Source organism: Topomyia yanbarensis, chromosome 1, assembly GCF_030247195.1.
Source record: "Topomyia yanbarensis strain Yona2022 chromosome 1, ASM3024719v1, whole genome shotgun sequence".
Taxonomy (NCBI): Eukaryota; Metazoa; Arthropoda; class Insecta; order Diptera; family Culicidae; genus Topomyia; species Topomyia yanbarensis.
This window is the reverse complement of record NC_080670.1, coordinates 182,352,642-182,379,734: the sequence shown is the minus strand read 5'-3', so window position 1 is coordinate 182,379,734 and position 27,093 is coordinate 182,352,642. Positions and strand designations below refer to the sequence as shown.

The window sequence follows — 27,093 nt, the reverse complement described above, 5'->3', positions numbered from 1 at the left end:
AGTCAGTGAAAGTAAATTGAAAATTCATTGAAATTACTTGCTAATAAAGAAGTAAGTATTCAATTTGTGTATTGATTCGTCTGCATAGTCTAGCTTGGTTGGTTTCTTACGAGACATCGATATCAATTCATGCGCAATTCATTGATTGTACGCCAAGTCTTCAACAAAATGTGCCTAATTTGTTGAAAGTAGACAAATCCCCGTATTAAATTTGCATTTAGTTTGACGCTCTAACTAAACATGCCGAAAAATATACACTCCCAAGTCTACGCCAAATTGCGTATTCGAATAAAATTAAATTGAAATGTCCCTGGCTGACGACAGCCCCAGGATAAACAAACAGGAAATCCTATATTAATACTAATAGATTCACCTCCTGCCGCCACCGATGACTTGCCTGTCTGAACTGGCCCATCAACCCCTATCTACTAGCTGGGTCGTGCGTCGTCGTCTATTAAAGCGCTAATAGACGTGAACATCTTCCTGACCAGTGAACCATGCAGCAACAACGCACGCCAATAATGGGTTGGGAGTGAATCCTCGCCTGGTCTACTAGATGTAACGTTCTGCATCCAAATGGGACACTGTGTTTCGTGACCTATTTTGTTTGCGTAACATTATTACGTCTTTTTTACATAGTGTAACGTCACTGGCTGTCGTTGGCCGGGAAACGCCAATTAAATTAACGACAGCAGTAACGTTAATTATTTTGGATGTGGGGTTATTTAAAGTGATTAAACACCTGTACTGATATCGGAAAATAAAACAAAGGGAAATTGAAAATTGCGTTATAGCATTGTAATTGTGGTAATTAATCACATAAGTTCGCAATAACAAATTGGAAACGAACTAATTGGTTCGTTGCCATGGGGTAGATTAAGCATGAACTGTGTCCAAAATTTCAATGTAACGCAGTCTTTCTTGTAAAAAAATAAAATATTCATAACTATCATGAAAATATTTTATCTTAGAATGAAGAGATCTGGAATTGACTTTTTTCTTTAATATTCCTTTTTCTTTCTTTTTTCCTTGACAGATGATAAAAATGATGGTCACCGTGGTAATCGTGTTCACAATCTGCTGGCTGCCGTTCAACTTTCTAATGGTAAGATCACACCGGTACCGAGACCCCCGCTGTCTAAGTTAATCACAATCAAATCCCCCTGCTAACCCACACAGGTGATAGACGTTGACACATCTTGGGAGCTGCTGCCGTACCTCTGGTTCGCCTTCCACTGGCTAGCCATGTCGCACAGTTGCTACAACCCGATCATCTACTGCTACATGAACGCCCGGTTCCGTTCCGGTTTCATCCTGGTGCTGCACGGTGTTCCGGGGCTGCAGCAGTTGTGCTGCTGCATTCGGCACAAACCGAGCGCGCTGGCTCGCAACGCCGGTTCCAGTGTGGCCCTCGCCGGTGAGATGAATGGAATTTACCGTGACAGTGCACTGTCGGGGAAGGCTAGAGTGCGAGTTAGGTGCCACCCTAAATAACAAATCCACACAACACTATGCTTTGCGTGCTAGAGATAGCTTGCGGTACATACACCTGGGAAGCGGGAACTAATGTCCTACGTCACTTTGTTAATATTTACAAGAAGCATTAAGCTAAGGATAATTAAAAAGAAAATTTGTGTCTTATAATGATTGCAGATTGGCCACGTCAATAATTTTCAAACTTAATAACAACCTAAGCTTAACTATAGTAAAAATTTACTAAAGGACAATTATTCCTAATCTTTCCAATTTCTACAGAGAAAGTTGATTTGAAATTCTCCGGTAAATGCAACCCTTTCTTTGGAAACTTCTAAACTCGAGTTTTTTTAAGCCAAAGGGCTTACGTCCGAGCTATTTTTATTTTTTTGTATTCCAAAGATTTTTATCAAATTGTTACGAAGATTAAGAAGGAACCAGCAACCTTACCATGAATGGTCCCGAATTCATAAGTGATAGTTACGCTTTTCGATCCGATATTAATATAATAAATATTAGAGTTGGTTAGGTTAGGTCACGTGATTGATGAAATAGCTCCTTAAAAAGGTTCTTTACACTATATGAAAAGGTATGATAAATGTTTTCGCTTTCCCTAGGTGTATGTTCGTTAGACGATGTTGCTTCTGTTTCGCTTTTCTTTTTCCTAGTAATTAGTATTTTTGAAAATTTAATTGACCCACTGCTGAGTCAATTGCTGTTTCCATCCGGGAATGTCCAATTTTGAACCAAATCTGAAGTCTAGATTACCGAACGTACTTGTCGTTTGGATGATTTTTTTTATTTTAGACAATTTACATGAAAAACGTCACTTGTTCGCATTTTCACTGCTAGCTGGCACTGTATACAACAGATTAACACTGAAAATTAAAATTATATTTCCTCGCTGGAGAACCTAGAAACGAACCCGGGTTAGTTGCCTCAACGAACGTTATCGATGAAATTGAGCTGAACCTGAAATATATTTCAGGTTAGAGCTCAACTCGATGTTCAGTTCAATCACAGAGCACAGACATATAAGATAGAACAAATTTTCCCGAAAAACCTGCGTAAATATTCGAATAAAAATACGTTATAAATCATTATCGCATGCAATTTCGCATACTTGAATATCCATTGTATTCAATTTTGCACGTAAGATCCGTATACTATTTGCTCGAAGTCTGCTGGTCGATGATATCGTCAACAACGGCATGTTGCTACTTCCTGCTGGTATTTGAAAATGACAGTTATTTTACTTACACACATCGAAAAACTTGATTTGTATGTACCGCGTAAAAACCACGTTAATTGGAAAATCCGTGTAAAAAACCGCGTTTATTCGAAATTCCGCGTAAAAAAACCTCAGCAAAAGACTTAGAATATTTTTGGAAGTTTTTTTGCACGGATTTCGCAATTAACACGGTTTTTCAAAAAATATTCTAAGTCCTTTTGAATGCAAAAGACTTTCGGAAAAATGGAAGACTCCTTATGGCCAGTACCTCAATAATATGGACATTTTCGTAATGGACTTGGCGAGTAGGTGCCAGAAATTTATGTTTGACGTCATCTTGAAATCCAAGATGGCGACTGCTGTTTTCTTACGATTTATATAACCACATCAAATTTAAAATTTCAAATTTATTTTTGAGTCGCACGATTTTAAACTGCGCAAAATTAGAAATTTAAATTTAGTTTTGTGATTTTTGTTCAAAATCGTGCGATACAAATCGCACGATTTAAATCGAGCGACGACTAAAATCGCACGATTTTAATCTTGCTATTTTTATCGCTACATTAAATTTAAAATTTAAAATTTATTTTTGAGTTAGAGGTATTTCGAAACAAACAAGTTTTTTACACAAAAAGTTCAATAACTTTGTAACGGTTGAGATTTGATAGTATGTGTGGAACGATTTTTTCTCCAAATATGACAGTCAATCACCCCTTCCTAACCGTTCTTAACCGCGAACCAAACACCCTGTATGAGTATTCCTCATACTTACAACGATTAGTTGTATAAATAACATTTTTTTTCCTGCATTCGAAAAAAAATTTCCTAAAAAATCGTTTCAAATTTTTTTTTAAAAAATTGTCATCTCCAAAACAAAAATTCATGCAGGAATCATTTAGATACGGGAAAAATTAATTACGATCCATTGAAAAACAAAATTGAAGAAAATCGTTTGAGTGGTTTTTCGGCAATCGTGATCACGGTAAAATCAAGCCGTGTGGTGTCCGGCGGGCTGAAATCTTTTTGCACTATTTCAGCCAAGAATAGAACCTCTGGGAACTGCTGCCATGTCGTAAGAGGCGACTAACAACATGCTAGGAGTTCCTAGGTCGAGGTATTGCTCCGTACCGAAGACTTAACCTGGACGGACCTTAAGGTTTTACATCATAACCTTTATCCTTTCTGTATTTAGTGAATCACTGACATATAGTCACTTTTTTTGATTCGTTATTCTCGATTGTGTACCAACGTTGTAAGTTTCTTCTGGCGGTTGTATATTAGCCGTAAAGGACGAAATCTAGTCCTACACCAAGTAACAGAAAATATTAATATACCGGCACTTCCACACCAAGGTTTAACTTCCAAAGCTTTGGTTTAAAAACCGTTTTAAAAAAAAAGAAACTTTCATGTAGGAAATTTATTGAATTGGCCTAGATGTGTTAAATTAGGTATTTTTTTTATTGAATCTGGAACCGTCTACCGACAAATCTACATTTACGGATACCTCCAAAAGTGACTTTTTGAAGTCTCATGAAGGCCTGACACTAGCGTTATGATACCTTTGCTTTCCTAAACAGTGATAAAAACACTTCAGAACTTCACTTTGTCAGAAAATGTTGGGCCATCGGAAGCCAAAACTCCTGGTCTTTTCTTCAAAATCATCCAGTGCAGTACTCTACGTCACTCGTTCGAATTTGCACCGCTCATATGGTAGTCGGTATTTGCTTGTATTGCTGTTCTCCCATCCATTCTTCTTCTTGATCACCGAGGGATCCCCTGTCGTAGTGTTTATTATATTTGTTACGCATAATAAACATGTCGTTTGCAATTGGTATTTAACCCAATTATGGGAACGTGTCTGATAGGGAGAGTGGAAATGCCAACTTGTCATTAAAATTTCGTAGTGAATTTTTTCACATTCATTTCATCATCCTTTATACATTTGTACGCTTTCTTTGTACTGCAAATTTTGAAAATGATTATTGAAGTGTTAATAAGAAGCATTACTCCCGTTGGTCGGCTGTTCGGAGTTGAAATTGTTCGTTTCAAATTCTCGGAAATTAATCGCGAGCGACTTCGTACATATTGCTAAGATCATATTGTCAATAGATTAATAGACCTCTATCATATTCCACGCGGCTTTATCCTTTCATTACTCTCCACGGAAGAATAATTTTTAAAATGCCTATTTGAATGGATTCATATTTCTACTGTAGGTCGTACACCTGAAAACTTTGATCTAAAATGAAAAGACAAAGCGCGTGGGTACTTAGCTAAATCACAATATCTATCAAGATATATCCTGATTCATCTCCCTACCTATTAACACCAATCCTATGGATGATGCAGAGAATTCCTCGGTCATAATAGTCACAAGTGTTGAACTAACATTCCTTGCCATCCCAAAATTGACCTGCATGGGCGTGGCCATCTACGTTATTGATCCTACTATAATCTTAGTCTCTTTAGGTTGTACGTTGAGTATGATGAACTACTCCCAAGTATCATACAATTGGTTCAATGTGCAATTTCAACAGCCTTTGATCAATCTGGGAAACTCAGGAGCGGTCAACTAAGCTAAGCTAAGCTAATCGTGATCACGGAAAAATCATTTTTTGAAAAACACAATTTGAGAAAATCTAGTTTAAAATTTCAAGTTACCACAGCTCTTGGTAGACGAAGCGCGCTTGGAAGCGCTGTAACTTTCGATCTATATCTCGGATCTTTATTAAAAATTTAGGGTAATATTCTTAAGGAGTTGTATTTTCAGATAAAGTAATAAAAAACAGATTTTTTAAGAAATAAAAAGGTATATAACCGCTTAAGAAATATTTTACCCCACAGTCAAACTCGCGGGCAAGGAAGTCAATATTCTTTTGAAAACATTATTTGATAAAGTGTAATCAAATAATTATATATACTCGAGTGACACATTCTACATTTGATCAGTCTTAATATTTTTTGTAACCACAAAATTACATAATGGTTTTTACCAGCCGAGATTATTAAAATGAATTAGTAAAAGTTAGTGCATGATTAAGTAAAAAAATCAATAGTTGCCAATCTACTTTTACTATTCGATGTAGTCGCATTACCGACAGCTGTTTGTAGTACGAACTTATTCATACCAATGCTATTTTGCTACACTAGCACCTGCTATTTTTGGAAGTATTTTTTTATTCATGCGTCCCATTATTTCAGTTCTTTGTACTATATTGTAGAAAAATGCGTGACACTTTTCGGGACGTCAATCTATGCGAGACAAACATTTAAATCCAGAACTATTCCGTCGTATCCGGGAAATCTGGTCACTTTTTGCAAAATTTTATCAACCCAACATTACATGTTGCACCTTAGTTGTTTCATCTCTCATTTTCACACAAGAACTGGTGCAAGTTAGTGCATAAAAAAGAATGTCCATTTTAATTGCTATTACATTCTATATGGGAAAAGTTTTCTGGCTACGTACCACATGAAAAGGGAAAAACGTATGGCATAGCGTGGATTAAAATCATATTTTTCATAACAGTAGTTAATAAAAGTTTTGCTTAATAGAACTTTCATGCCGAATTTCTATTAAATTATTTTCCCAATGTTAAATAAACCAATATATTTAGCCTAATTGCTTTGGGATTGAAGAAGAAGCGTAGTGTTCGTTCAATACATGACTTACAAAACTGACAAAACGCTTCTAGGATTTTATCGAATCATTCAAATGTCCGCATGTTAAATGTAAAGTTACCATATATAACCGAAAATACTCATAAAGTTGTCTTATTTAGGAAGTTAGTTATGGATTTAGCGTTTTGACTTCATCTCATCAGAAGTCGACACTAACTTAGTGACAGAACTAAGCTAGCGCCGAGTTGATGCTAGCTCCATAAAACGAAAACGCTATTTGTGTTTCTGAACAAACCCCTAGTCCTACGTGATACCGCCGCTGGCTTAGTCCTATCACTAAGTTAGTGCCGGATTCTGATGAGACGAAGTCGAAACGCAATTTCCCCTTACTAATTTAGTTATAGGTTTTGTGCTCATCACGCGCAAAGATGGTTTTTAAACAATGTACTTCTTAATGGAGAAAATTTTTTTTTACCAAAATTGTACTCCACTAAATATACCATAGTAATTTAGGAAGGCCCATAGGCGGTTCCAGCTTGCTGGCAAAGAAGGGGCACACCTTTCAGACAAAAATATTGTCGAATTTTGGCAACTGATTTCTTCACGCGGCTCGTATTTAGGGATTGGCGAATATGTAGACACATCCCATCACCCTTGAATCACTCTTCGTTTTTCTCTAGGGGAACTGTGCCAAAGACGGACACGTTAAAGTTTATTAGCAAATTCGACTCATCGATTGATGCATTGCACGCAAATCGTAATTTGAGATCATAGTCCATCAATCTAGTGACTTATACTGATAAAATTTAAAACAGGGGCCCTATTCTCACAGTCACGCCACTTAGTGACTAGAAGGAAATTTTCTTCTAGTCACTAGGTGACGTGACTGTGAGAATAGGGCCCCAGAAAGGTGCTTAAAATGGTTGTTAAAAAGAGGAACAAAATCGGCATTTTTAAACTCGGATGGGAAAGACGGACACGTGGTATGGGTAATATGGACATACGGCACTTTTCTCTTTCATCAAATGTTAACATTCATTTTCGGCGAGTTACGGTTTGCCCGGAATTTTCTCTCAAAATGAGTTTTGACAGCATGCTTATTGGCCCTTCTCAAAAAAACACGCGAGAAATTTTGTTTTCGGTTGGTACAACACAATTTAGCGATAATAATAAAAAATAGCCCAAGGGTATGCAATTTGACGGCATTATGGTTTGTATTCGTGTAATAAACATGTCCATCTTTTCCCACCGTACTGTGTCCGTCGTAGCCAACATGACACCAAATTTTAAAAATGTTCCTAAATCATGAATGCCTTATTGAAATTTCTGTTTTTTTTTTCAACAGTCAAGCTATCAACCTAAAAATTAAAACAGGTTTAAATCGTTATTTTCTGGTGTTAAAAAATAATATCCGTTGGCACGCTTTCGAGAATTTTTTTTTGTTTTGCTTAAATATCTGATAATGCGCGTATTAGATAATAGCAGTATCTTTCGGAATCATTTGAGCTGAATTTTTCATTTTGTGAGAAACACAATTTGTCCATCTTACTCACAATGTCCGTCTTCGACGCAGTTCCCCTACTAATCGTCATAGAGTCCATTTCGCCATTGATTTAGTTAACATAAACAACACGTGGTGAATGTTTTTGTTTTCCAGTTATTCAAGTACAAGTTTACGCAATCAATTAGGATACGATGGGTTATATGAAGCGTTTCACTATAGCAGGTCTGTTAGCGACACAAACTTAGAAAGCATTTATAGAAAAACGAAATAACGTTATTAAAAATGGCTTCAAATTTAAATGTTAATTTAATTCAGTTTATGATTGCCAAATAGGATATCAAAGTTTGTTCTCATTAAAATGCCCTTTTTTGTTTATTTATTTTTCCTCGCCAGTACATCAAGTTGTCAGTTGCCATTTCCTGTGGCAAGAAAATCAGCAGTCCCATGATGGCTCAATTATGTTGTGGCCAAATCTAACCAGCTGTCATAACAGCAAGGACTTGCTTCGATGGTCGACAAGGGGGTCCAGTGGTGGTAAAGCTTTTTCGCCGACCCAGCAGGCAGTGAGGAACGCTGAACAGAAAATAACTTTGAAGCCTACTCCTCTAATCACCACCAAGGACTTTGACATTTGCGTGATCTCCCGGATTCCATCTGAAATGACTACTTCGGGGAGAGGCTGTACTCATACAGTTCACTTGATCCCAGGTCTAGCTGGTCTCATAACAGCCATATCAGTCCTGCACGGTATGCTATTCAACACGCACTCCTCTCTGTGTTGACTAGTTAGATGCCGTGGTCCATCCAGCGATTCCGGTTGGAGGGTGGCTTCTGGTTCACTGGTGCCCCGACGACTCTATACGGGTCGTTTGTCACGTTCGGTGCTACTCGGCGTAATCCCCTACGGTGGAGCTAGCATACGTCGGCGGAGAGTTGCCCGACGAAATATTGTCTCCCACTGACGCGTTGGCCTTGGTTAGATGCAGTACGGCAGTATGCCGAGGTCTGTCCAGCGATTCCGGGTGGAGACTTACGTCCAGTTCGCAGGTGCCACGACGATTCAAGCCGGCGATTTGCTACGGACTCCTCGAAATAGTCGCTGACGGTGGATCTTTCCTACTCGGACGAAGAGTTCCCGGCAGTGTAAGATCATCCGAAACCGATGCTATTCGGGCAGATGCCGAGGTCGGCCCTGTGTTTCTGGGTGAAGGATTCACTTCCAGTTCACAGGCACCTTGACGACCATTTGCCGGTGCTACTTCACGATCTATTCGAACTAGTTCCCGGCGGTGGGCCTAGCTTACTCTAACGGAGGAATTGTCTGCGAATACGAGAGGGGGGAGAATAACTTCCGGTTCTCAAGTACCCCGACGATGCGTGCGCTCAATCTAGTGCCCGGCGGTGGATCTAGCCTACTCCGTGGGCGTTGCTCCTCTCGCCAACTTCGTTGCAACGCTGACATGATCTGCACATTTGTAATGTTTACTGCGTCCCATTTTTCTTTGTCCGCGCACATTCTTAAGACAATATTCATGTTAACGTTCTCACCGATAATGGTTATCATTTCGTTTTGAATCGCGGGCATTCAAAGACCTCGTGATCAGGCGTTTCCTGTGCAGCACTGCACGCGATGCAGAACGGCGATATCGCGTGGCCGGACCTATTCAGACACTTTTTGAAACAGCCATGCCCAGGCAAGAACTGTCATGTGGAAGCTCTGTTAATCCTGCGCTCTGTTTACCTGTGGGTGTGCTGACAGACACGGAATTAGTCGATGGGTTCATCTTCCGATTACAGAGGTATCCCACTGATGTTGCCAGTAGCTTAAGGTATCAGCTCGGGCTCGTTTACGAACTCCTGCCTCGATCCCCTTAACACTCGCTATCTTCTTCGAGTAGAAGGTTTATGGGAATCGTTCCAGCTATCACATAAGCTGCCTCTGACGAGATAGTTCGATACGCGTTAGACACTCGCATGGCCATCAGCCTGAACGTGCTGTTCAGCCGAGATGCATTCCTCTTCGCCTGCAGTACCGTCACCCATACAGGTCCTGTGTATCTGAGCACTGATGTGGAGACACTCGCCAGTAGTCGTTTACTACTGCTGCTGATCGCCGAATTGTTGGGCATGATCCGAGATAGTGCCGAGATCACTTTTACGGCCTTCCCGGTCGATGTGGTTATTAAAGCTTAGCAGGTCGTCTATCATCACTTCCAGTTATCTAATTTCGCGCTTTGAGTTGATGATACACTCTTCGACCGATATTCTCGCCAGATGTACTGTATTTCGGTTGCTTATCAAAACCTTCTCGGTTTTGTGGTGAGGTAACGCCAGTTTCTTCTCACGCCTGCAGTCTTCCACTACGTCCATTGCCTCCGTTGTAGTAATATTTCTACTTTCTCTAGTGATTCGCCGATCACTAGGAGCACCAGGTCGTCCGCAAAACCGACAATCTTCACGCCCCTGAGGAGGCTCAGCACTCAGCACTCCGTCGTACATAGCATTCTAAAGAGTTGGGCTGAGTATGGAACCCTGTGGAACGCTCGCTGTTATGGTTACATTTCTTATTCCGGCGTCAGTTTCGTAGATTAGTTGCCGGTTCTGAAAGTAGCTCATCAGAATCCCACAGAGGTACTCGGAAGCTTTCTGTCTGTGCAGCAAATCGGCAAGCACTGTTGAAGGCACTATTAGTGCGTAGAAAACAATATTTCAACAAGGCCATACTAAATCCTTGTGAAATCTGGTTAGAAAATCCTAACGTGGTAGTTAAATTCATTCTAAGAATTATACCAGACTGGGATACTTCGCACCATCAGACAACGATGGTAACTCGTCGGCCTGAACCGATGCAATATTAAGCAGGGGTATACCACAATAGATCAACTCAATGGTCGCAGTGGTTCCCAATCCCAACAAAAAAAAGGTTGAAGGCGTTTTTATGACCAGTGCCACCACTGCGTTTACGTATACTGTGTCATTCTACGGATGAGTGTGCCATTTAACTTCAGTTATCACCGGATAGATTTCTGGAGGCGATGGCATTTTGATTCTTGTCAAGTTTTAATTCTAAGTCAGATATATTCTATAACAACACGACGTGCACGAGACAGGACACGGCAGCCTGTTGACGGGCAACAACGAGCCCGTCGGGATTCCCGAATTTTCGATAGCGGTATTACCGATACCACAACCCTAGTAGAAACTATACTTTGCTTGTTACTGGTCTAGTTTAGTCTACACATACACAGCCAATACATGTAGGGATCTTGGAAAATTGCAGACGTTCGACTACAGTTTTTCTTGTCAATATTAATGTTTGTGGCACATATAGTATGTGACACAATTATTAAAGCGGACAGGCCAACTGTGCAGCGCACAAAATGAAAATGATTCAAAATTATTCGGTAGTCAAATTATCAAACTAATGAAGAATTTAATCAACGAATCATTTTGAGCCTTGAATGAGGAAGAAACGTGGACAACCGAACCGACCGTTTCAATTTGGTGGGGGGGGGGGGGGTGATAAATCGTTGGAAGTGGCTTGGCTACGAGGGTTAATGTCACTCCTTTGGTCCTTTCCTGGGATGGGACAAAAGTATGAACCCTGTCCTGTCCAATGAGCCTAAGTAATAGCGCTTTTACTCGCTCTCTGGTATAAAGAAAGAAAAAAAGATGGGTGGGTAATGTCAGAGACATAACCGGAGTGAAGTAGAATACACTTTAGACCGGTAAATTCTGCTCTGGAATAAGCAATTTCTATGCGATTTTGTCGACTTCAGCACATTCATAGTTTATTTGGAGTATTTTTGGAATTATCAAGTTGACAATTTGCAACATTCTTTGAAAATATTGTTGAACTTTTATGAATGAAGGCACGCAAACGAGCGTTTGACCGTCGTCCTACTACCAGCATCAGAGAAGTAGCAGATCAGCATTTTTCGCTACATGGCCTGTACCAAACAAACCGCTCGTAAGTCCACCGGAGGAAAGGCTCCCCGCAAGCAGTTGGCAACAACCCCCTGGCAACCCTATACCATCATATGGAGTTTGACAGCGACCGACATATATGGGGCGTTATAGCTATAAAGCCCCAAACAAAGAATTATGTTCGGCACTATGCTCGATATTCAAGCATTCCACACGACGTTTTGCATCTTGTGGGATGATTTAATAATTTAATTTAATCGACATTTTGTAACTAAATACAGCTTCTAATCATTCGGTTCAAAATCAATGTTTTGCCTTTCATGGCAGTGATGCTGGCTGTACAGAGACGTCGTCCTTGACAGGGGGCTGGTTGGCAACGAAGGTCGTGTAAAAGTGCCCCAGTCACGGTTGGCATTAAGAGCCTCATCGCTACCGAACAGAAACAGTCGCCCTGCGAAAAATTCACAGCTATCAGAAATCGAGCGGGCCTAAATTGTGACCCAAAATAAACCACAAACCAACAAGTTGTTTTCAGAACCAGCCAATTATAAAGTATTATTATTATAAATGAAATTTTCCGTTGCCTTACAACCTCCCTCTCCCTTTCCTCCCGGCTTGAATAACTATCAATCTTGATGATGCTGTGCGGCGGGGGCACTAGTTTTTATTATGGTGGAAAATTTAGGTTTGCGCGTTTTTCCCAAAAGTTTTTAGCTGTGTTGTTTTCAAAGAAGTTGTAGTTGAATTCAAAATAAAATAGTTTATTTTTATTGTCAGAGATGCACCTTCCAACGAAAACTAGTCTGGCTCGCTTGGAATCGAATTGTACGGACCAACCACTGCTTTCACAAAATCCGTTATTTCAGTAATTGTACATTCTACAGAATTAGTCACAACTATTTCCAATCAGCGCAAAAATCGAAGGTTTTCATTCAATACAACAGCAGATTTTCACGTTTGAAAAAACAGGCAGCATTCTGGCCGAAAATTTTGAAACGGAGCACCTATATCGAAACGTTAGAAAACGTTCGATTTTTGTAAATTGAATCATTACACTAAAATGTCTATAAATCACAAATAACTTTTGATTTTGTGCCATTCTCGTGAAAGCGACGGTATTGTTCACAAGTGGCTCACTTACCATCCAACGCTCTTGACAAGCTGATGCTTGTAATAACAAAACTTCAATTTCATTCTTTGTCGATAAATTGATGGCCCTGAAAAGGGCCTTTTCTTTGGGCAGTGTTCGAAATTTACTTGGTGCTGGTGTATATGGTAACAGTTTTGGTTTCATCGAAGACGGCGTGCTTGGCCAACTCTTCTGACAGCAGCAAACGGACGGCGGTTTGAATTTTGCGGGAGATGCTGCAAACGAACTGCTGCATGCTGATGCTGGAAACGAACTGAGCGTGAGCAACAGCATGCTGAGTTTTTATACCTGACTACAGCACAATGTAAGCTCGTCCTTTTTTGTGTTGTCCTCAATATGTGTCCTTCGAAGCTCCACCCCTTCGTTGGTCGACCACATATTTTTGATAAAGAACAAAAAAAAAGGTCTCCCAACCTTTGAACGGAACGGATCGTTATATTTCACAGTGGTGCTCGGTGTGTAAATTTTAGTGAGTCAAAGTCATCCTTTGTTCGTTCGTTAGCAGCCGTTCTGCTGGTGCCGACAGTAAATCCAGTACATTGTTTTCGCTGGTGCGGAACAATCGACGTTGTTTGCAGATAAGTTTTGCTTTATTTTTTTTTCCTCGTTTGCTTTCTTTCCTTTTCCCTACTTTTACTCTACCTTGTAATCAAATAATAAGACACATTCCCGTTTATATAACGCTCTGCCCTCGTGCTTAAATGGCCGAGGGCGAAATACCATCTGATGTAATCATGGAAGTCCCTGATCCCCCTAATACTCGCATTGCTCCCCGTATAAAGCAGTACCCAGAAGGTTCCTCTGGGCCATGGGTGGTATATTTTCGGACCGGAGAGAAACCGGTTAATATATTAAAACTTTCTCGAGATCTGACTGCTAATTACCCGGCCGTAACTCAGATAACACGTGTTCGGGCAAACAAGATACGTGTTCTAGTGAGTGATCTCGGCCAGGCAAACGCGATTGCTTGCTGTGAGCGCTTTACGCGGGAATTTAAAGCGTACGTGCCTTGTGTGGCCTGTGAAATCGATGGGGTAGTGTCCGAACCGGGCCTGAAATGCGAAGAACTGTTGGAGCACGGGGTTGGCTGCTTTAAGGACCCCTCTCTTGAACAGATTAAGATCTTAGAATGCAAACAATTGTATACCGCAAACACCGAGGGAGGTAAGACTACCTACTCTCTATCAGGCTCGCTTCGGGTGACATTCGCCGGGTCCTCTCTTCCCAACTACATCCTCCTTGACAGGGTTCGCCTACCAGTTCGCCTGTTTGTACCGCGGGTCATGAGCTGCAGCAATTGCAAGCAGTTGGGCCACACAGCCACATATTGTGGAACTAAGAAACGATGCGGCAAATGCGAAGGAGAGCATGAGGATGACTCTTGCGACAAAGAAACTGAAAAGTGTATTTGCTGCGGGGGCCCTTCACATGCTCTTAAATCATGTCCTGCGTACAAGCAGCGCGGGGATAAAATTAAGCGCTCCCTTAAGGAACGCTCAAGGCGTTCTTATGCAGAAATGCTAAAGAATGCTTCGCCATCTGTCCTGTCCGAAAATCCCTATGCTGGTTTGGCTAACGTTGAGCAAGAATCTGACGACCCACGAGAGGGAACATCTTTGGTTAACCCAGGGGAATCCAGGAAGAGGAGAAATCCAGCCTCCCCTACATTGCCTCGTAAGGGTGCCAAGGTGTCGTCCACTCAGAGTGCGCCATCTACAACCAATAAATCCAACGGAAGTGATGCACAAAAGCCGAAGCAATTTGCTCCAGGACTTGGAAATATTAATTCTAACAAGGAGTACCCACCACTTCCAGGGACATCCAAAACCCCAAGTGTCCCCTTTTTTCAAACAGATACTCAGTCCAGTAGCGGACTAATGAAATTTTCTGACATAGTGGACTTAATTTTCACAGCTTTCAATGTTACTGATCCTCTTAAAAGCCTTCTGATACGTTTTCTCCCTATAGTGCAAACATTTTTGAAGCAGTTGACTACTAAATGGCCCCTCCTTGCAGCGATCGTATCCTTCGATGGCTAAGTCATCGAACGAGGTCACCGATTCGATCACTGTTCTACAGTGGAACAGCAGAAGTATCCTCCCGAAAATCGATTCCTTTAAATTTTTACTAAATAGTTTAAAATGTGATGCTTTCGCATTATGTGAAACTTGGTTAACTTCCGATATAAATCTCAACTTCCACGACTTTAATATAATTCGTCTGGATCGAGAAAACCCCTATGGAGGAGTACTTTTGGGGATCAAAAAGTGCTATTCTTTCAACCGAATTAACCTCCCTTCGACACCAGGCATTGAAATTGTCGCTTGTCAAGTTTTAATCAAAGGTAAAGACCTTTGCATTGCTTCCATCTACATTCCTCCTAGAGCCTCGGTAGGGCACCGAACGCTTTGTAATATCACGGAATCCTTACCGGCACCGCGGCTAGTTCTGGGAGACTTTAACTCGCACGGTACGGTATGGGGCTGTCTTCATGATGATAATAGATCAACATTAATCCAAGATCTTTGCGATAATTTCAACATGACCATCTTAAACACGGGAGAAATGACGCGGATTCCTACACCACCAGCACGCGCAAGCGCGTTGGATTTATCGCTTTGCTCGACATCGCTACAGTTAGATTGCATGTGGAAGGTGATCCCTGATCCCCACGGTAGCGATCATTTGCCTATCGTGATTTCAATTGCTAACGGTTCAAGACCATCGGAAACAATCAATGTATCGTATGACCTCACACGGAACATTGATTGGAAGAGTTACGCGACCGCGATATCCGTTAAAATCGAATCCACTCAAGAACTTCCTCCGGAGGAAGAGTACAGGTTTTTGGCTGGCTTGATTCTCGACAGTGCGAATCAAGCTCAGACTAAACCAGTACCCAGCGCGAATACCCATAGACGGTCTCCCACCCTGTGGTGGGATAAAGAGTGCTCAGAGCTGTACGCGGAAAAGTCCACTGCATATAAGGCCTTCCGGGAAGACGGGTTACCCGCTAGCTATCAACAGTACGCGTCGTTAGAAAGGCGAATGAAGAGTCTAATGAAAGCCAAAAAACGCAGTTATTGGCGCCGGTTCGTCGACGGGTTAACGAGAGAAACAGCGATGAGCACTCTTTGGGGTACGGCTCGACGTATGCGTAATCATAATAGTACCAACGAGAACGTGGAATATTCAAACCGTTGGATATTCGCTTTCGCCAAGAAGATCTGTCCGGACTCTGTCCCGGTACAGAAAACGTACCGCGCCGCGTCTTCTCACGATACCGCGAACGAAACACCGTTTTCGATGGTGGAGTTCTCACTTGCTCTCTTATCGTGCAACAATAACGCCCCAGGGTTAGACAGAATCAAATTCAACTTGCTGAAGAATCTGCCTGACACTGCAAAAAGGCGCTTGTTGAATTTATTTAACAAGTTTCTTGAGGGTAACATTGTCCCTTATGAATGGAGGCAAGTGAAGGTCATCGCCATCCAAAAACCAGGAAAACCAGCCTCCGACCACAACTCGTATCGGCCGATTGCAATGCTGTCCTGTATTCGGAAGTTATTCGAGAAAATGATCTTGTTTCGCCTCGACAATTGGGTTGAAGCAAATGGCTTACTGTTAGATACACAATTTGGCTTCCGCAAAGGCAAAGGGACGAACGATTGCCTTGCGTTACTTTCTACAGAAATCCAAATGGCCTATGCTAACAAAGAGCAGATGGCATCAGTCTTCTTGGATATTAAGGGGGCTTTTGACTCAGTTTATATCAACATTCTGTCAGAGAAGCTGCACCAGCATGGTCTTTCGCCAATTTTAAATAACTTTTTGCTAAACCTGTTGTCTGAAAAGCACATGCACTTTTCGCATGGCGATTTAACAACATCGCGATTTAGCTACATGGGTCTTCCCCAGGGCTCATTGGCAAGACAATCGTCAATGTCATTCACGTAGAAATTGTAGAGCAGGGGACTTAGCTGCTCTACAATTTCTACGTGAATGACATTGACGATTGTCTTGCCAATTCATGCACGCTAAGGCAACTTGCAGACGACGGCGTGGTCTCTGTCACAGGGCCCAAAGCTGCCGACTTGCAAGGACCATTACAAAATACCTTGGACAATTTGTCTGCTTGGGCTCTTCAGCTGGGTATTGAGTTCTCCACGGAGAAAACTGAGTTGGTTGTTTTTTCTAGGAAACGTGAGCCGGCGCAACTCCAGCTTTTAATAATGGGTGCAACGATCAACCAGGTTTTCACATTTAAATATCTCGGGGTCTGGTTCGACTCTAAAGGCACCTGGGGATGTCACATTAGGTATCTGAAACAGAAATGCCAACAAAGGATCAATTTTCTCCGAACAATAACTGGAACATGGTGGGGTGCTCACCCAGGAGACCTGATCAGGTTGTACCAAACAACGATATTGTCGGTGATGGAGTACGGGTGTTTCTGTTTCCGCTCCGCTGCGAACATACACTTCATCAAACTAGAGAGAATCCAGTATCGTTGCTTGCGCATTGCCTTGGGTTGCATGCACTCGACCCATACGATGAGTCTCGAAGTGCTGGCGGGCGTTCTTCCGCTAAAAAATCGATTTTGGGAACTCTCATATCGATTGCTCATCCGATGCGACATTCTGAACCCGTTGGTAATTGAAAACTTCGAGAGGCTCGTCGAGCTTAATTCTCAAACCCGATTTATGGCCTTGTACTTCGACTACATGGCACAGAGCATTAATCCTTCTGCATATACTCCCAACCGTGTTCGTTTGCTAGATACTTCTGATTCTACTGTATTCTTCGACACATCCATGAAGGAAGAGATTCGTGGAATCCCGGACCATATACGCCCGCAGGTGATCCCCAATATATTTTATAATAAATTCCGAGAAGTCGACTGCGACAAAATGTTTTACACTGACGGATCAAATCTCGATGGGTCCACTGGCTTCGGTATATTCAACAATACTATCACCGCTTCATTCAAGCTCAATGATCCCGCTTCAGTTTACGTCGCAGAGTTAGCTGCAATTCAGTACACCCTTGGGATCATCGACACTCTGCCCACAGATCACTACTTCATCGTTTCGGACAGCCTCAGCTCTATCGAGGCTCTTCGTGCGGTGAAGCCTAAAAAGCAATTACCGTATTTTCTGGGGAAGATACAGGAGTCCTTGTGTACGTTATCTGAAAAATCTTATAAGATTACCTTTGTTTGGGTCCCCTCTCATTGTTCTATCCCGGGCAATGAAAAGGCCGACTCATTAGCAAAGGTGGGCGCATTAAATGGTGACATATACGAAAGACCAATCTGCTTCAATGAATTTTTTAGTATTTGTCGTCAGAGGACGCTCAACAGTTGGCAAACCTCGTGGAGCAATGGGGAACTTGGACGATGGCTACATTCGATTATCCCAAAGGTATCAACGAAGCCTTGGTTCGGGGGGATGGATGTGGGTCGGGATTTTATTCGTGTAATGTCCCGACTTATGTCCAATCACTACACCATGGATGCGCATTTGCGGCGTATTGGGCTTGCGGAGAGTAGTCTGTGCGCTTGTGACGAGGGCTATCACGACATCGAACACGTTGTCTGGGTGTGCGCCGGGTATTGTGACGCCAGGTCTCAGTTAAAGGAATCCCTTCGGGCCCGAGGTAGACCACCCAATGTACCAGTCCGAGATATGCTGGCAACTCGTGATTTCCCCTATATGTCCCTTATTTATACCTTCATAAAAACGATAAATATCCCAATTTAGCACCTCTCTTTTATTTCTCGTTTTTAGAGTTTCCTCCTGCCTTGTGGAACCGATCAGCTCCAGAGTGCCACTATGTAACCGCCGTCGCCCTTACCACTACGCCTGCATAGAAGGAAACTGAAGCGAGAGCGACTCGAGGACCGATGACTTTTGAAGGATTCCCCGCGGGTCCGAAGAATACCATCCGCCAATCCGGTACTCGACGACTTACTAGACTGAGGCGCAAATTTGATACGCTGATCTCCCCCCCCCCCCCCCCCGCCGTTCGAGCGAAAGTTGCAAGTTTTGCTCTTCTTTCCCTGTCTCTCCCCTGTCTTTGATACAACTGCTGCTACACTGATGCGGAAATAAGCCACCCTTTGAATATCTTGACCAAGCATAAGTTTTATTTAAAAAATTCAAATTAGTATTCTGTATTCCTAGTTTTAAGATAGCTATAATTTTTACTCTTTATTGAAACTCTTGTCCTCCATCTTGTAAATAGAATTGAATCCCTAGTTTTAAGATTTCTGTGAAATTTCTCATAAATATTTGTTCCCCCTTTTGTGTACTAAACTATATTGTTAGTTTTAAGATAACCGTAAAATATTTCGTAAAATACTATTACTCCCCCTCTTGTATATCAAAGTGAATCCCTTGTTTTAAATTTTTTTCATAAAAAAATCTTTTGGCCCTCTTTTGTATATTGAATCTTATTTCTAGTCTTAAGATAGCTGTAAACTTTCTTTTCCTTTGTAAAAAAAAATATTTCAACATTGTAACCTCCTAGTTTTAAGATATCCAAAATGTAAAAACAAAAGCATTTGGCACCGCCAAGCTAACGCATTTGTGCCTATCAAATAAACGAAATGAATAAAAAAAAAAAGAACAAAAATGAAATTGTGTTTCCACTACGGAGATTATCGAACACTCAGGGTAAAGAGAGTAATGTAATACGGCACCTTGGTAAAATGTTTGAGAATTGGAACCTTTTTTGAATGCGCCTAGTAAAAATGTTTTCCACTTCACTCCAGTTTGTTTCTGACCATATTTGCAATTTACGTACTGAAATAAATCATAATTTAGGGTTTAACCCAAATTGCTCTCCAGGGAGAAACAGTCCATGAAACAGAAAATGCAAACTTATTCTTTGAAATGGTTTTGGTGGCCCTGAAAAGGGCCTTTTTTATAATGATACAAGTGAGTTCTACCTTTTCAACTTCCAAATCCATACAAAGTGCGTCCCTGCCGCTTCAGAGTATAGACGACATTCATTGCGGTTTTGCGCTTGGCGTGTTCAGTGTAGGTCACGGCATCTCGGATGACATTTTTCTGCACACCATCAGCATTCGTAGATTAAATTGGAGATGCATTTTACACCACCACGACGAGCCAGACGCCGAATTTGGTGATTCCCTGGATTTTATCACGAAGAACCTTGCGATGACGCTTGGTACGGGAACGCAAACATGATACCGCTCATTGTACCGTCCGGACGAGCATGTTGCTCGTGTGGTAAGCGAGCACCCACTGATACAAAACAAGCTCGTGTGACCTGTATATATAACATTCCCGTATGTAATGAAACGCTTACATGCTCCTTTTTGACGGCTCTGCGTGGGATATGCTGGCAAATTGCGCATTTTCCTCGCTGTTTCCGAAGGATTTTCTGAAAATCCTTGTTTTGGTTTATTTATAGTAGTCGCAGTAATTCCGAAATTTAATACGAAACACGTGCACAAATTTCCGATCAGATAGTGCAAAAATATTGCGATTTCGTCCAGTAGAACGGAAGATACTCGCATTTCAAACCTGGGAAAATTTCTCAACTGAAATTTTTGAAATGGGACCCCATATTGAAACGTTAGAAGTATTCTACTTCAAAAACACAGAAGATGGGTTAACATTTGAACGCACACACAAAACAAACATAATCACAGAAACTCAAATACGAAAAAACGGTGGTTACCTCTTTTTGGACGTCAATCATTAACGTGTTGTTTGCTAACCATGATAACTAATTATTTAGCCTCACAACCGCGAACCTATTTAGTAGTTACAAACCATTAAAAAAAATTCTTCCTAAAGCCTCTCGTTAGTTCAGAACTACAGAGCGAAGTCCTCTAATGAAACTACGAAATAGAAAAATAGAACCGACTGGAAATGGCCATTAAGAAAAACAAGCAAATCCTGTCTGAAATCTTAAAAACGCCATGAACGATTTGGAATCATGTATTAAATATTGTAAATTGGACCTAATACTTACTGATCTCATTCCCATGGCACAATATTCTACCAGTATACTACTTACAGTTTATAGCACAATCATCCATATACGAATTCCAGCTTATAGTGAACTAATTCTTCCGATGATTCGACTTCCTGCTTTTAACTGGATCACCGTGTAACTTCCATCCGCGGCCAGCTTGCAGAGCAGTCACGAAAATCTTCGATCACATACTATGTAATTGTAATAGGCCCAGATGCTGGTATTGAACCTGGAATTTACTTTTCAACCGGAATACCACTGACGAGCTGGAGGACTTCCCGAAGGCACCACCGTTTTGCCGTATTCGAATGACGCACTGAGTCCGGTTATTCGTTGAGAGGAACATGCATGTTGTAATTTTTCTAGCAATTTGTGATAAAAAGATCGTAGAAACTATACTTTGCTTGTTTCTAGCAAAAATTCGAAATTACTTTGTTACCAAATTTAATTGTTTTTAAATTGGTTAAAAAAGTGTAACAAAGAACAACTGATCGCGTTATTGATCACTTCAAAAATATTAGCATGTTGAAGTAGAAAAATGCAAATATATTTTTACCAAAACAGCCTCTGGTCGAATAGGAGGGACACGTGCCCCTCCTTGGAGCCGCCAGTGGGATGGCCTTAATCAAAAACTATATTTTATATTTTTCTTTCGTGTGCTAAATGAGTTTAATGCAGTGTTTGAGGATGAGAATTTACGATTCAATAATTGGTCAAGATTATGTATTCAATTATGAATCATAACAAAGCAAGTAAAACACTACGTTTTTACAAACGTTTCGGAACATTATCATGAATTATTTTACAAATCAAGTACATTTCATCAACCTGATACAAAATAATGCCCACCAGTTCCACCGCCGTCTTATCCATACTCCGTTCCGAACCGTAAACATGACCAGCAATGCGAAGTTAGGCCCTATTTCCCCTCACATTCAATCGCATGCACCTTAACCGTCCCGGTTTCATCGCACACCTTCGCCGGCAGGAAGCTTAAAGTTTCCACCTTAGTACCGTCTAGAAACGGTAACGTTTCCTTCAACCAGCTACAGTTCCACTTGTTGGAGTACAAATCTGTACGGATCAGTTTGTTGAAACGTTGCGGAAAACCATCGATTCGCAAGAGTTGATTCTCCGACACATACAACCGTTCCAGATTAGGCGCCTCCAAATGAGTCAAGTCCAATTCCATCAGTTCATTTCCATGCAAAAACAGTTCGGTCAATGCGGGAAGACTCAATTCTTTTGACAAACTGACACTTTTGATCTTATTATGACCCAAGTTCAACTTTCGAAGCCGATGCAATCCCTGGAGTTGATCCAACCTGACATGTTCTATTTGATTCTCGCACAAATCCAACACCGCTAGTTTTTTAAAGTATTGCACATTAGTCGGGATATCGTTTAGCAACCCGGCCAAATCCAGTAACTCCAGCTCATTGTTTTCAACTGGATCGATGACGACATCAACGGTTCCACAGCGCAAACTAGTGAAGGACTTCAAACCCGGTTTCACGTACACCTTGGGGCAAGATCCATCCAAAATGGACAGCTCTGTGGTTGCATCCGACAACCTGGTTGCAAGTTCCGGGGAAAAATTATCAATAGTACAGTTTTCCAGATGGATGGCTGCTTCCTGCGGGAAACTGTACCGCTCGGAATTCTTCGAATCCAGAACAACGCTGTGAATGCAGCATGAGTGATCCGGATCGTGTGCCGAACAGCTTAAATCGATCGAAGTAGGCGATGCCATAATGGTGGCGGCCACGGCAGAGCTGCTGGTAATGGAATATTGTTTGTTATTTTTCCTGGAACAGACATACGAGACTATACTGTACTTACAGCAGAATTATCAGTGGACTCATTTTACCGTTCGAGAACTGTGCTCCTCGCAATGTAGCATCGGAATGATAGTGTTTCATTTTATTGCTACATCAGACGGGCCGAGTCAATCCGCGTTGCCTGTTTATTTTAATAAAGCAGCAATTTAAAGCTCACATGCCGACCGGCGCATCAACAAAACCGCGCTGTTTAGAAAATCATTTTGCTTGTGTGTTTCTGATTCGTTTTATTCCCAGTACAATATACCAACGGGAACATGGTCGTGTTGATTACTGATCATTTATTTTTTATCCAAAAAATTCTGTGTATGAATATATCAAAGCAATCGAGCAATGTTTTACCTAAAAAGATTCGCGACCGGGCAACTGGATTCGAACCTATACCTTCCAGCGACGTATGAAACGTTTACCGCGTCAACGCAATATGCTACCAGGAAACCGAAAAATTCCACTGGAATTCTGCAACTAAATTCAATTTGTTTATCCAGCTAATTTCTTCATGCGAAATGATACTGGAAGAGATAATCTAATATATTAATATGATCTTCCAGAACAAGATTAGAAAGGTGAATTGTTTGGGACGTCAGTTGGTGATGTTGAATATATCGTACAACTTAAGTCCATGCTGTCTTGGATTGAATAGAAAAAAGTATTCCGAATTCAAAAGCATTGTGTTCTATGATGTCCTACCGAAAAGGTGCATCTTTCGTATTTTGTACTTCTCCACGTCCTGTCTAGCACATCTCGCGGTTCGTCTACGTTAATTAAAACTTTTTTTTCTGGAAAAGTTCTATGCTCTATTATAACCGTATCGTCCAAGCCTCGTCCTAATTAGCATTTTCCGCATTTCTTGCCTGGCCAAAACTGCTGTGCATGAAGAGTCTAAAAAAGCTTCCGTTTTTTTTCTCCGAGTTTGAATCTCATTAGCAATTTCCGGGCGTTCGATAGAAGTCAAAAAAAAAAACAAAAACAATTCTACTCGTTATCAACTTTTGTCAGGAAGCCTTCTAACCGTGTGCTAAACTTTTCTCAACAGGAATCGATGAAATATCGCATCTGCATCGAGTTAACACATGCACCACGTACATAAGCACCCGGAGGAAGACTGCTCTCAATGTGCAACAGGTGAGATTTGTTCTGCAGTGAATAGATGTATACTAACAAGCTTGTTATTTCTACACAAATTGTGCACATAGAGCAAAAAATACTCACTTTGTTGTCATTATCTTGAGCAACTTTTTATTGCTACCGTTCAGTGACAAACAGGCTAGGGTGACCATACGTCCTGGTTTCCCAGGACATGTCCTGGTTTTGGATTGACTGTCCTGGTGTCCTGGGAAGTAGAGGAAAATGCTTGATTTGTCCTGGTTTTTATCCTGTAAGCCTAATAAATTTCTATATTTATTCAGTCTTCGCTTTTCACTATGCTCCAGATCACAGTTACGACCGACCGCAACCATAACTGCAACGTATACTCATCCTCAATCGGAATGCGACAAACAAAACTTAATACAGTCGAATCTCCCAATTGTACTTTCCGATGTTTAGGTAGGTAGGTAGAATGGAAAAAAAATCAGTTTGCTTCTGAAACCGAACATGTCCGAACCTGAATGCGCTGTGTCGGGAGAACGAATGACGAGGGAAACGAACCAAACATTTCATTCATCGTGGCATGAATTGAATTTTGTTTTCTTTCAAGTTCACGCAGGGATGTCCATTTTTTCAAGCTAGGGCTCAAATTGATATTATTTACACCAAGCTATCCGCCAGTTTTCATATAACAATCAATTAAACGGAGAAATTTTTGGTAGCAACGGAACGGTTTTGCAGCTCTCAAATCGAGAGATAATGGCTGTCATTGGAGATTTCCAGGTATAGCGCGGGGAAGGTACTTAGGATCGCTGATGTTTCTGATTTACGTCAATGTCGTGTTTTTAGTACTGAAAACTCCTCGGTGGTCATGCACAGACCATCTCAGCATGAAACGTTTGCTGATGGTGGTGTAGCAAGAACTGCCTTGGTGTAAATCTGAAAACGTTCTTGGTGATCGAATTCCGACGAGACTTTCTGGCAGAGCTCTTCCTCCCCGACTCCCAGAACCTTTTTACAATCGAAGCTTTGCCTGCCAGACCCAGAACTTTTTAACTGCCGAAAACATGAAGAAAACGCAATGCCGATTGAGAGGTAACGGGGGGGAGCGGTACCCTTTCGACTGTCCTGGTTTTTTACTCGCCTGATATGGTCACCCTAAAACAGGCAGAAGAACGAACCCAACTCAAATGTCGAATTTAGCTTAATCGAAAGATTAATTGTGACAACATTTTTAATTAGTTTCATTGTTTACCTATGACAAGATAACCTCAATTCATTGATAGGAGCTACTTTTTTGCCGTGGACCATGCATTTGCGATTGAGCAGAAAACACATCTGGGAGCAAAATGAAACGGTTGATGGAGTATACTTAAGCTGATCCACTGTGGGCTGGAAATTCCTACACATTTTGGCACAAAATTGAAAACACAAAAGTTGATTTATTAGGGACTGCATCGAAAATTAGTTATGAACACATTTCTTCTAACCAGATAAAACAAATTAAAAAGTGGAAATTAACCCGAGTAACAGTTGCAGACAGAAAAAAAATTTAGCGAATTCTCTGATTTTAGATTTGATCCCTATCCCTTTTGGACAATTTTCGGACAAGGCATCAGTTCTTGGTGGCAGCATTCCAATATTTTTTTTAACTCTGGCATGATTACCTTCTTTGTTGAAGATACGCTTTGTTCAATTCTCAATTATGGTTCCTTTGATGTAGAAAAATGATGACTTTGAGCCACACAAACAAATTGCCTGCCATACAAGATTTTTTTTCCAATTTTTCCACCTGGATCGGCTTCTCGAGGTCAGTAACATCATCACCAATGATCTTCGTATAAAATTGCGGCACTGAAAGCGTCCTGGAATCCTTTTTTGCACACGTTTCATATTGCACCAAATACACGAAGACGGTAGTTGCAAAATCTGGGTATATAACTTCCGAGCCCTGGGTTTTGCTCTAGATTTTTGCTCAACACTTTGTTTCGATATTTTCTGCTTTTTATATATCCTCATGTTGTGACAACTTTTGATCCTTTGGAACATTCCTACACTTTCGGTCCAATTTTTGGGTCAACCGGTCCTGGTTTTCTCCCTCTTCCCGGTAGATCATCAAGCAAATAGTGTTCACCGAATTTGTTTATAATCGATTTCACAGTTGCGGGATGAATATCCAAGCGCTTTGCTGAATTATTCATCGTGATATCCATCTCACGTAGCTATGTGTTCACGAATGATATTTTAGTTTCCTTTAGAATTCGCAACATTTTGAAAACAATAGAAATGAAACAACCAACCAGTTCCAGATTTCATTTTCAACAAATAAACTTGTCGCATGCAGGTTAGCACAGATAGCTAGCTTTACATGTGTGCGAATAGGAGTGTTAGAGGTGGTTTCAACTTATTTTCGATGCACTTCCTAGACTATTTAGTATTTTTCAAGTTCGCTACATTTTATCACAGGTGAACCGAGCCGTCGACCACTCGGGGCCCCCGGGCACTATAGACTTTTCTACGGCTCATGTACGTACACGTCACATTACACAAATACTACATGGCCACCTGCACCACGAGACAGTGCGGGCGCGGCCGAAATGGTGGCTCCGGTGACGTATGATGAACTACTCGCAGTGGCTAATTCCCTAGCAATGAACAAAGCTCCAGGGCCGGATGGAGTTCCAAACAGCGCTCTCAAGGCAGCGATCATAGCGAACCCGAACATGTTCAGGCTAGCTATGCAGAGATGCCTTGACGAGTGCCACTTCCCCGATAGATGGAAAAGACAGAAATTGGTGCTGTTGCCGCAGCCCGGGAAGCCGCCAGGCAACCCATCGGCGTACAGATCAATCTGTCTGATCGACACGACTGGCAAATTGCTTGAGAGGATCATCCTCAACAGGCTAACCCCGCACTCAGAAGGTACGGACGGCCTGTCAAGCAACCAGTTTGGCTTTCGGAAGAGTAAATCCACGGTGAACGCTATCAACTCAGTGATAAAGACTGCCGAGATAGCGATCCAACGAAAAGGCGAGGCATTCGATACTGTGCGTTAGTGACTTAGCCTACCGGTGGGTCTATACCGGATCCTGGGAAGCTACTTCAAGAACCGCGTACTGCTATACGAGACCGATGCCGGCCAGAAAAGGGTTCCTATTACCGCCGGAGTCCCGCAGGGCTCGATACTAGGCCCGGTATTATGGAATCTCATGTGCGACGGGGTTCTGAGACTAAAGTTTCCTCCTTG

At 41.5% G+C, this 27,093-nt stretch overlaps 3 protein-coding genes across 8 annotated transcripts in view; 1 reads left to right on the top strand and 2 right to left on the bottom strand.

The window, feature by feature from the left end:
- The window catches only part of LOC131683722 (rho GTPase-activating protein gacU), a 267,647-nt gene that overhangs the window by 154,406 nt on the left and 86,148 nt on the right, over positions 1-27,093 (bottom strand). The window lies entirely within an intron of this gene.
- The window catches only part of LOC131683767 (RYamide receptor-like), a 405,413-nt gene that overhangs the window by 360,448 nt on the left and 17,872 nt on the right, over positions 1-27,093 (top strand). For 2 of the 5 annotated variants that reach the window (XM_058966053.1, XM_058966044.1), the window contains 3 exons: positions 1,037-1,105; positions 1,180-1,417; positions 23,794-23,882. In XM_058966053.1, the coding sequence (XP_058822036.1) occupies positions 1,037-1,105; positions 1,180-1,417; positions 23,794-23,882 (396 nt within the window). Of the gene's footprint in view, positions 1-1,036; positions 1,106-1,179; positions 1,479-23,793; positions 23,883-27,093 lie in introns of all 5 variants that reach the window. The other 3 variants (XR_009304563.1, XM_058966064.1, XM_058966077.1) reach the window with 3 other exon arrangements.
- On the bottom strand, positions 21,597-22,892 carry LOC131683790 (probable inactive serine/threonine-protein kinase roco10). Of its 2 annotated transcripts, none has more exons than XM_058966108.1 (2): positions 22,759-22,892; positions 21,597-22,691 (listed from the first exon to the last, which is right to left on the bottom strand). In XM_058966108.1, exons 1-2 carry the CDS (start codon positions 22,836-22,838, stop codon positions 21,836-21,838), a joined length of 936 nt encoding a protein of 311 aa, XP_058822091.1. In that variant the 5' UTR covers positions 22,839-22,892; the 3' UTR covers positions 21,597-21,835. The 2 variants fall into 2 exon arrangements, with proteins under 2 accessions (XP_058822091.1, XP_058822081.1); XM_058966098.1 differs by having other exon boundaries at positions 21,597-22,694; positions 22,759-22,881.

Excerpts from the sequence above, each read along its gene's own strand:
- LOC131683790 (XM_058966098.1), bottom strand. The coding sequence starts at position 22,838 with ATGAAACACTATCATTCCGATGCTACATTGCGAGGAGCACAGTTCTCG. Across the intron at positions 22,695-22,758 it reads AGTCCACTGATAATTCTGCT|CAGCTCTGCCGTGGCCGCCA; the intron begins GTAAGTACAGTA and ends TTCCATTACCAG.